This window comes from Petromyzon marinus, chromosome 64 (assembly GCF_048934315.1).
Source record: "Petromyzon marinus isolate PM22_M1 ecotype Great Lakes invasive population chromosome 64, UKy_Petmar_22M1.pri1.0, whole genome shotgun sequence".
NCBI classification, from domain to species: Eukaryota; Metazoa; Chordata; class Hyperoartia; order Petromyzontiformes; family Petromyzontidae; genus Petromyzon; species Petromyzon marinus.
In genome coordinates, this window is record NC_133730.1 from 8569040 (window position 1) to 8580416 (window position 11377).

At 52.6% G+C, this 11377-nt stretch overlaps 1 protein-coding gene across 2 annotated transcripts in view; it reads right to left on the reverse strand.

Annotated features, from left to right (window-relative positions):
• Positions 1–10342, reverse strand: part of LOC116957880 (procollagen C-endopeptidase enhancer 2-like) — a 32029-nt gene extending 21687 nt beyond the window's left edge. Inside the window, exons 1-4 of one of the 2 annotated variants that reach the window (XM_076054209.1) lie at positions 10248–10342; positions 4644–4737; positions 3899–4007; positions 1272–1339 (exon numbers count right to left, since the gene is read on the reverse strand). In XM_076054209.1, the coding sequence (XP_075910324.1) occupies positions 1272–1339; positions 3899–4007; positions 4644–4729 (263 nt within the window). In that variant the 5' untranslated portion in view covers positions 4730–4737; positions 10248–10342. Of the gene's footprint in view, positions 1–1271; positions 1340–3898; positions 4008–4643; positions 4767–10247 lie in introns of those variants that run through there. The other variant, XM_076054208.1, reaches the window with a different exon arrangement.
• Positions 10343–11377: the final 1035 nt, after the last annotated feature.

An 11377-nucleotide genomic window follows, 5' to 3' on the forward strand; every position in this document is an offset into this window, starting at 1 on the left:
AGTGTTAGAGGGGGTGTACTAAGGTTATTGTTAGGGTTAGGGGTAGTATTAGGGGTAGTGTTAGAGGGGGTGTACTAGGGGTTATTGTTAGGGTTAGGGGTCGCATTAGGGGTAGTGTTAGAGGGGGTGTACTAGGGTTATTGTTAAGGTTAGGGGTAGCATTAGAGGTAGTGTTAGAGAGGGTGTACTAGGGGTTATTGTTAGGGTTAGGGGTAGTATTAGGGGTAGTGTTATAGGGGGTGTACTAGGGTTATTGTTAGGGTTAGGGGTAGCATTAGGGGTAGTGTTAGAGAGGGTGTACTAGGGGTTATTGTTAGGGGTAACATTAAGGGTAGTGTTAGAGGGGGTGTACTAGGGTTATTGTTAGGGGTCGCATTAGGGGTAGTGTTAGAGGGGTGTACTAGGGTTATTGTTAGGGTTAGGGGTAGCATTAGAGGTAGTGTTAGAGAGGGTGTACTAGGGGTTATTGTTAGGGTTAGGGGTAGTATTAGGGGTAGTGTTATAGGGGGTGTACTAGGGTTATTGTTAGGGGTAGCATTAGGGGTAGTGATAGAGGGGGTGTACTAGGGATATTGATAGGGTTAGGGGTAGCATTACTAGGCACGCTGAGAAGTGGCTTGCGGAGCCCCAATGCGGTTTTCCGGAAAGGGCGGTCCTGCACAGATGCCATATTTCCTGTCCGTCTGCTACAGCAGATGTGTAGGGAATTCCAACAAAACCTACATCTCTGCTTTATTGACTTGGTCAAGGATACGTTGTCTGGGTCATGTAGCCCGCATGCCCAGTCACCGCATGCCTAAACAGCTTTTGTTCGGCCGGATAGAGGGGGCTAAACGGGCGCGGCATGGCCTGGAGAAGAGATGGAGTGATGTGGTACAGGAGGATGTGGAGCTGAGTGTGTGTGATGTGTGTGGTGTGTGTGTGGTGTGTGTGTGTGTGCGGTGTGTGTGTGTGGTGTGTGTGTGTGGTGTGTGGTATGTGAGTGTGTGGTGTGTGTGATGTGTGTGTGGTGTGTGTCGTGTTTGTGTGGTGTGTGTGTGGTGTGTGTTTGTGCGGTGTGTGTGTGGTGTGTGTGGTGTGTGTGTGTGGTATGTGGTATGTGAGTGTGTGGTGTGTGTGTGGTGTGTGTGGTGTGTGTGTGGTGTGTGTGTGTGGTGTGTGAGTTTGGTCTGTGTGTATGGTGTGTGTGTGGTGTGTGTGTGGTGTGTGTGTGTGAGTGTGGTGTGAGTGTGGTGTGTGTGGTGTGGGTGTTTGGTGTGTGTTCAATGCACCTGCAGTGTGGGTCACTCTCCAGGTCAAAGAATCGAAACGAGAGGAAGACGACTCGATCTTTTGGAACCTGTCAATCACACACACACAGACGCAAACAAAGACAAAGGTCCCCCGTGTAGCCTATAACAGACTGTTGGGGCAAGTGCTGTTAGCGAGTAGCAGCGCCTACGAAGGCTGGCACGGTGTGACCAGCACCACGCCGGTCCGCCTTTGTCTCCAAAAGGGCGATGTTTACAACGCACCGCACCAGGTACGAATTGAGGCTGAGTCAACCTAGGGGAGGCCCAGGAGCGATTCAGATAATTGTCACTGGTGTTGGCTGTGAACGAGAATCGAACTCGTGTGGCCGGGCTTGTAGCATAGACTGGCAACCGTGACACTACCGCTCCCCAATCTCCACCCCCACCACCACCACCACCTCCACAACTAAAGCCACAATCAACACAACCACCACCACCTCCACAACTAAAGCCACAATCAACACAACCACCACCACCACCTCCACAACTAAAGCCACAATCAACACAACCACCACCACAACTAAAGCCACAATAAACACAACCACCACCTCCACAACTAAAGCCACAATCAACACAACCACCACCACCACAACTAAAGCCACAATCAACACAACCGCCGCCACCTCCACATCTAAAGCGGCAATCAACACAACCACCACCACCACCTCCACAACCAAAGCCACAATCAACACAACCACCACCACCACAACTAAAGCCACAATCAACACAACCACCACCACCTCCACAACTAAAGCCACAATCAACACAACCACCACCACCACCTCCACAACTAAAGCAGCAATCAACACAACCACCACCACCACCTCCACAACTAATGCCACAATCAACACAACCACCACCACCACCACCTCCACAACTAAAGCCACAATCAACACAACCACCACCACCACCACCTCCACAACTAAAGCCACAATCAACACAACCACCACCACCACCACCACCTCCACAACTAAAGCCACAATCAACACAACCACCACCACCACCTCCACAACTAAAGCCACAATCAACACAACCACCACCACCACCACCTCCACAATTAAAGCCACAATCAACACAACCACCACCACCACAACTAAAGCCACAATCAACACAACCACCACCACCCCCACAACTAAAGCCACAATCAACACAACCACCACCACCACCACCTCCACAACTAAAGCCACAGTCAACACAACCACCACCACCTCCACAACTAAAGCCACAATCAACACAACCACCACCACCACCACCTCCACAATTAAAGCCACAATCAACACAACCACCACCACCACAACTAAAGCCACAATCAACACAACCACCACCACCCCCACAACTAAAGCCACAATCAACACAACCACCACCACCACCTCCACAACTAAAGCCACAGTCAACACAACCACCACCACCTCCACAACTAAAGCAACAATAAACACAACCACCACAACTAAAGCCACAATCAACACAACCACCACCACCTCCACAACTAAAGCCACAATCAACACAACCACCACCACAACTAAAGCCACAATCAACACAACCACCACCACCTCCACAACTAAAGCCACAATCAACACAACCACCACCACAACTAAAGCCACGATCAACACAACCACCACCACCTCCACAACTAAAGCCACAATCAACACAACCACCACAGCTAAAGCCACAATCAACACAACCACCACCACCACCACCTCCACAACTAAAGCCACAATCAACACAACCACAACCACCACCACCTCCACAACTAAAGCCACAATCAACACAACCACCACCACCTCCACAACTAAAACCACAATCAACACAACCACCACCACCTCCACAACTAAAGCCACAATAAACACAACCACCACAGCTAAAGCCACAATCAACACAACCACCACCACCACCACCACCACAACTAAAGCCACAATCAACACAACCACCACCATGGTGCAGTGTTGAATCTATGGGCAGTGTTGAGTCTATGGTGCAGTGTTGAGTCTATGGGTAGTGTTGAGTCTATGGGCAGTGTTGAGTCTATGAGCAGTGTTGAGTCTATGGGCAGTGTTGAGTCTATGGTGCAGTGTTGAATCTATGGGCAGTGTTGAGTCTATGGGCAGTGTTGAGTCTAAGGGCAGTGTTGAGTCAATGGGTGGTGTTAGCCTATGGGTAGTGTTGCGTCTATGGACAGTGTTAGTCTATGGTCAGTATGGATGTATGTTGAACTTCTTTCACACCGTACGTAGCCAACCGTGCTAATCAGAGGTGCGTGGATGGCGTGCGAGCGCACGCAGCCAGGCCTACGATTGAACCCCAGCGAGCGAGGGAGCAGCCGGCGAGCACTCGCGAGCTCCAGCCGTGTCCAAGAGGTCATTTACGGGGTCAAGTAGTAGCATGTCACGCCTCGGAGGTCACGTGCAGAGGTCACGCCCAGAGGTCACGCACGAAGGTCACGCGCGGAGGTCACGCACAGACGCCATGAACGGAAGTCACGTGCGGAGGTCACGTTCGGAGGTCACGCATGGGAGTCACGCCCAGAGGTCACCCACAGTGGTCACACTCGGAGGTCACGCAAGGTCACACTCGGAGGTCATGCAAGGTCACGCGAGGAGGTCACGCACCGTGATCCTCCACTCACAGTCCTGATCTGCGAGGTATTTCTGGGGGAACCCCGGACTGCCGAAAAACCCCGACTCGCCGGACAGATGCCCTCCACACGCAAAGTTGGGCCTGCGATGGCAACAGCATCATCAGTAGCAGTATCATCATCATCAGCAGCATCATCAGGAGCAGTATCATCAGCAGCATCAGTAGCAGTATCATCATCATCATGGGCAGCATCAGCGTCGTCCACATCAGCGGCAAAAAACATCATCATCATCTTCAGCAGCAGCATCCACGCCGAATTTCCCCCCACAGATCCCCTCTGCACGCAAAGTTGGGCCTGCGATGGCAACAGCATCATCAGTAGCAGTATCATTATCAGCAGCAGCAGCATCGTCCACATCATCAGCGGCAAAAAACATCATCAGCATCATCGGCAACAACATCATCATCTTCAGCAGCAGCATCCTCGCCGAATCCTCCCACAGATCCCCTCTGCACGCAAAGTTGTGCCTGCGAGGGCATTATCGTCAGCATCACCATCAGCATCATCAGTATCATCATCAGTAGCATCATCAGTAGTATCAGCATTGGCATCATCATCAGCAGCAGCAGTGGTGGTGTTAGTTGTGGTCGTGATAGTTGTTGTGGCAGTTGCTGTGGTAGTCGTGGTGGTTGTGGTATTAGTTGTGGTGGTGGTCGTAGTTGTGGTGGTGGTAGTAGTTGTAGTGGTAGTTGCTGAAGTAGCTGCTGAAGTCTCACCCAGCCACTTGCGCCTGAACGTGTGGCACCACGATCGTCATCATCATCAGCACCACCATCATCATCATCAGCACTCGTGACTCCATCGCGTGGCCTGTGAGGGGGTAGAAGAGGAGGAGGAGGAGCAAGAGGAGGAGAAGGAGTGGAGGGTGAACAATGAGGCGCTGCTGCTACTGCCGGGAGCTTTAGGTGGAGCTGCTGCTGCTGGGAGCTGCTAGTGGAGCTTCTGGGACTGCTGGGAGCTTCAGGTGGAGCTGCTGGAAGCTTCTAGTGGAGCTGCTGGGAGCTTCAGGTGGAGCTGCTGCTGCTGGGAGCTTCTAGTGGAGCTGCTGGGAGCTTCTAGTGGAGCTGCTGGGAGCTTCTAGTGGAGCTGCTGGGAGCTTCTAGTGGAGCTGCTGGGAGCTTCAGGTGGAGCTGCTGGAAGCTTCAGGTGGAGCTGCTGCTGCTGGGAGCTTCAGGTGGAGCTGCTGGAAGCTTCAGGTGGAGCTGCTGCTGCTGGGAGCGTCTAGTGGTGCTGCTAGAAGCTTCTAGTGGAGCTGCTGGGAGCTTCTAGTGGAGCTACTGGGAGCTTCTAGTGGAGCTGCTGGGAGCTTCTAGTGGAGCTGCTGGGAGCTTCAGGTGGAGCTGCTGGGAGCTTCAGGTGGAGCTGCTGGGAGCTTCAGGTGGAGCTGCTGGGAGCTTCAAGTGGAGCTGCTGCTGCTGGGAGCTGCTAGTGGAGCTTCTGGGACTGCTGGGAGCTTCAGGTGGAGCTGCTGGAAGCTTCTAGTGGAGCTGCTGGGAGCTTCTAGTGGAGCTGCTGGAAGCTTCAGGTGGAGCTGCTGGGAGCTTCAGGTGGAGCTGCTGCTGCTGGGAGCTTCAGGTGGAGCTGCTGGAAGCTTCTAGTGGAGCTGCTGGGAGCTTCAAGTGGAGCTGCTGGAAGCTTCTAGTGGAGCTGCTGGGAGCTTCAGATGGAGCTGCTGGGAGCTTCAGGTGGAGCTGCTGGGAGCTTCTAGTGGTGCTGCTGGAAGCTTCTAGTGGAGCTGCTGGGAGCTTTAGGTGGAGCTGCGGGGAGCTTCTAGTGGTGCTGCTGGAAGCTTCTAGTGGAGCTGCTGGGAGCTTCTAGTAGAGCTGCTGGGAGCTTCTAGTGGAGCTGCGGGGAGCTTCAGGTGGAGCTGCTGGAAGCTTCTAGTGGAGCTGCTGGAAGCTTCTAGTGGAGCTGCTGCTACTGCTGGAAGCTTCTAGTGGAGCTGCTGGGAGCTTCTAGTGGAGCTGCTGGAAGCTTCTAGTGGAGCTGCTGCTGCTACTGCTGGAAGCTTCTAGTGGAGCTGCTGGGAGCTTCTAGTGGAGCTGCTGGAAGCTTCTAGTGGAGCTGCTGCTGCTACTGCTGGAAGTTTCTAGTGGAGCTCCTGGAAGCTTCTAGTGGAGCTGCTGTTGCTACTGCTGGAAGCTTCTAGTGGAGCTGCTGGAAGCTTCTAGTGGAGCTGCTGCTGCTACTGCTGGAAGCTTCTAGTGGAGCTCCTGGAAGCTTCTAGTGGAGCTGCTGTTGCTACTGCTGGAAGCTTCTAGTGGAGCTGCTGCTACTGCTGGAAGCTTCTAGTGGAGCTGCTGGAAGTTTCTAGTGGAGCTGCTGCTGGAAGCTTCTAGTGGAGCTGCTGGGAGCTTCTAGTGGAGCTGCTGGAAGTTTCTAGTGGAGCTGCTGCTGCTACTGCTGGAAGCTTCTAGTGGAGCTGCTGCTGCTACTGCTGGAAGCTTCTAGTGGAGCTGCTGCTGCTACTGCCTCTTGCGGCGCCGCGGCTTCACCCGGCCGCGAGACGAGCGAGCGAGCGAGCTGGCGAAGTAAAATGTGAGCAGATGGTGCAAGTGCCGGCCACGTGCAGCGCGTCTGGACTCGCACGGCTCACAGGGGAGGACGGCAGCAGGAACATTCCTCCTCCTCCTCATCCTGCACACAGCCACCGACACGGCCCCCTACCCCACCACGCCGCAACGCTCCCCCCCACCACACCGCAACCGCTCCCCCCACCACCACCACACTCCCCCCACCCACGCCGCCAACTCTCGTGTGTTGGGTGCAGCGTGCTGGATTCTTTATGCAGTGTGCAGGGTGCATGGTGCAGGGTGCAGGGTGCATGGTGCAGTGTGTAGTGTGCAGTGTGCATGGTGTAGTGTGCAGGGTGCATGGTGCAGTGTGTAGTGTGCATGGTGTAGTGTGCATGGTGCAGGGTGCATGGTGCAGTGTGCATGGTGCAGTGTGCAGGGTGCAGTGTGCATGGTGCATGGTGCTGTGTGTAGTGTGCAGGGTGCATGGTGCAGTGTGCATGGTGCAGGGTGCAGTGTGCATGGTGCAGGGTGCAGTGTGCATGGTGCATGGTGCAGGGTGCTGTGTGTAGTGTGCAGGGTGCATGGTGCAGTGTGCAGGGTGCATGGTGTAGTGTGCATGGTGCAGGGTGCAGTGTGCATGGAGTAGTGTGCATGGTGCAGGGTGCATGGTGCAGGGTGCATAGTGCAGTGTGCAGTGTGCAGGGTGCAGTGTGCATGGTGTAGTGTGCATGGTGCAGGGTGCATGGTGCAGGGTGCATGGTGCAGTGTGCAGTGTGCATAGTGCAGTGTGCAGGGTGCAGTGTGCATGGTGTAGTGTGCATGGTGCAGGGTGCAGTGTGTAGTGTGCATGGTGCAGGGTACATGGTGCAGTGTGCAGTGTGCATGGTGCAGTGTGCAGTGTGTAGTGTGCAGGGGGCATGGTGCAGTGTGCAGGGTGCAGTGTGCAGGGTGCAGTGTGCATGGTGCATGGTGCAGTGTGCAGGGTGCATAGTGCAGTGTGTAGGGTTCAGTGTGCAGGGTGCATTGTGCAGGGTGCATGGTGCATGGTGCAGTGTGCAGGGTGCATAGTGCAGTGTGTAGGGTTCAGTGTGCAGGGTGCATTGTGCAGGGTGCATGGTGCATTGTGCATAATGCATGGTGCAGTGTGCAGGGTGCAGTCTAGTTTCTCTATCCACGTGACTATGAATTCGTGCAGTCGCTAAAGTTGTAAGACGAACTAAACTCACTCGGCAGGAAACGCTGTGCGACCTTAAAACAGCCGACGTTTCGGGTCATTGCCCTCCCACCCCCCTTCTTAACAGCACTTTGGCCAGAGAGGTCGAGCGAGTTGGCCCTCCCGCTGTGTTGCTGTCAACAAGGGCCATTGCCCCGAAACGTCGGCCACAGTCAACGTGTTGTTGTTGTTGTTGACACGGAGCCCGTTGGGATTCCATCGTTGGTCGTGATTTTACGTCACTCCGCGGTGTGACGATGAATTGCGATATCGTGAGGTGTCATATCGTGAGGTGCCATATCGTGTGATATCGTGATGTGCGATATCGTGAGGTGTCATATCGTGTGATATCGTGAGGTGTGATATCGTGAGGTGTGATATCGTGAGGTGTGATATCGTGAGGTGTGATATCGTGTGATATCGTGAGGTGTGATATCGTGAGGTGTCATATCGTGTGATATCGTGATGTGCGATATCGTGTGATATCGTGAGGTGTGATATCGTGAGGTGCGATATCATGAGATGTCATATCGTGAGGTGTGATATCGTGAGGTGCGATATCGTGTGATATCGTGAGTGGTGATATCGTGTGATATCGTAAGGTGCGATATCGTGTGATATCGTGAGGTGCGATATCGTGATGTGCGATATCGTGAGATGTGATATCGTGAGGTGTGATATCGTGAGGTGTGATATCGTGAGGTGTGATATCGTGAGGTGTGATATCGTGTGATATCGTGAGGGGCGATATCGTGTGATATCGTGAGGTGCGATATCGTGTGATATCGTGAGGTGTGATATTGTGAGGTGTCATATCGTGTGATATCGTGAGGTGTGATATCGTGAGGTGTGATATCGTGAGGTGTGATATCGTGTGATATCGTGAGGTGTGATATCGTGAGGTGTGATATCTTGTGATATCGTGAGGTGTGATAACGTGAGGTGTGATATCGTGACGTGTGATATCGTGACTTGTGATATCGTGAGGTGTGATATCGTGAGGTGTGATATCGTGAGGTGCGAAATCGTGTGATATCGTGAGGTGTCATATTGTGTGATATCGTGTGATATCGTAAGGTGTGATATCGTGAGGTGTCATATCGTGTGATATCGTGACGTGTCATATCGTGTGATATCGTGAGGTGTCATATCGTGTGATATCGTGACGTGTCATATCGTGTGATATCGTGAGGTGTCATATCGTGTGATATCGTGACGTGTCATATCGTGTGATATCGTGAGGTGTCATATCGTGTGATATCGTGAGGTGTCATATCTTGTGATATCGTGTGATATCGTAAGGTGTGATATGGTGAGGTGTCATATCGTGTGATATAGTGAGGTGTCATATCGTGTGATATAGTGAGGTGTCATATCGTGTGATATCGTGAGGTGTGATATCGTGTGATATTGTGTGATATCGTGAGGTGTGATATCGTGTGATATCGTGAGGTGTCATATCTTGTGATATCGTGTGATATCGTAAGGTGTGATATGGTGAGGTGTCATATCGTGTGATATAGTGAGGTGTCATATCGTGTGATATAGTGAGGTGTCATATCGTGTGATATCGTGAGGTGTGATATCGTGTGATATTGTGTGATATCGTGAGGTGTCATATCGTGTGATATCGTGACGTGTCATATCGTGTGATATCGTGAGGTGTCATATCGTGTGATATCGTGACGTGTCATATCGTGTGATATCGTGAGGTGTCATATCGTGTGATATCGTGAGGTGTCATATCTTGTGATATCGTGTGATATCGTAAGGTGTGATATGGTGAGGTGTCATATCGTGTGATATAGTGAGGTGTCATATCGTGTGATATAGTGAGGTGTCATATCGTGTGATATCGTGAGGTGTGATATCGTGTGATATTGTGTGATATCGTGAGGTGTGATATCGTGGGGTGTGATATCGTGAGGTGTGATATTGCGTCATATCGTGAGGTGTCATATCGTGTGATATCGTGAGGTGTGATATCGTGAGGTGTGATATCGTAAGGTGTGATATCGTGTAATATCGTGATGTGCGATATCGAGAGGTGTGATATCGTGAGGTGGGATATCGTGAGGTGTGATATCGTGAGGTGTCATATCGTGTGATATCGTGTGATATCGTGAGGTTTGATATCGTGAGGTGAGATATCGTGTGATGTCGTGCGATATCGTGAGGTGTGATATCGTGAGTTATGATATCGTGTAATATCGTGAGGTGTGATATCGTGAGGTGCGATATCGTGAGGTGAGATATCGTGAGGTGTGATATCGTGTGATATCGTGAGGTGTGACATCGTGTCATATCGTGATGTGTGATATCGTGAGGTGTCATATCGTGTGATATTGTGAGGTGTGATATTGTGAGGTGATATCGTGAGGTGCGATATCTTGAGGTGTGATATCGTGAGGTGTGATATCGTGAGGTGCGATATCGTGTGGTGTGATATCGTGAGGTGTGATATCGTGAGGTGCGATATCCTGTGATATCGTGCGATATCGTGATGTGCGATATCGTGTGATATCGTGAGGTGTGATATCGTGAGGTGTGATATCGTGAGGTCACCGTGGTGGCTATGAGATGTTGACTACCTCGCCTGGTGTACAGGAGGTCGTGGGTTCGATCCCGACTCTGACGACGCCTGCTGCTGCTGCTGTATATTTGCAGTTTGCGCTGTCCCCCCTACAACATTCACCACGAGCGTCACGTGTTCACGGAGTGTTTGGCTGCCCCCCTACAACATTCACGACGAGCGTCACGTGTTCACGGAGTGTTTGGCTGCCCCCCCTACAACATTCACCACGAGCGTCACGTGTTCACGGAGTGTCTGGCTGCCCCCCCTACAACATTCACCACGAGCGTCACGTGTTCACGGAGTGTCTGGCTGCCCCCTACAACACTCACCACGAGCGTCACGTGTTCACGGAGTGTTTGGCTGCCCCCTTACAACATTCACCACGAGCGTCACGTGTTCACGGAGTGTCTGGCTGCCCCCCCTACAACATTCACCACGAGCGTCACGTGTTCACGGAGTGTCTGGCTGCCCCCTACAACACTCACCACGAGCGTCACGTGTTCACGGAGTGTTTGGCTGCCCCCTTACAACATTCACCACGAGCGTCACGTGTTCACGGAGTGTCTGGCTGCCCCCCTACAACATTCACCACGAGTGTCACGTGTTCACGGAGTGTCTGGCTGCCCCCTACAACACTCACCACGAGCGTCACGTGTTCACGGAGTGTTTGGCTGCCCCCTTACAACATTCACCACGAGCGTCACGTGTTCACGGAGTGTCTGGCTGCCCCCCCTACAACATTCACCACGAGCGTCACGTGTTCACGGAGTGTCTGGCTGCCCCCTACAACACTCACCACGAGCGTCACGTGTTCACGGAGTGTTTGGCTGCCCCCTTACAACATTCACCACGAGCGTCACGTGTTCACGGAGTGTCTGGCTGCCCCCCCTACAACATTCACCACGAGCGTCACGTGTTCACGGAGTGTTTGGCTGCCCCCCCTTACAACATTCACAACGAGCGTCACGTGTTCACGGAGTGTTTGGCTGCCCCCCTTACAACGTTCACCACGAGCGTCACGTGTTCACGGAGTGTTTGGCTGCCCCCTACAACATTTACGACGAGCGTCACGTGTTCACGGAGTGTCTGACTGCCCCCCTCTACAACATTGACGACGAGCGTCACGTGTTCACGGAGTGTTTGGCT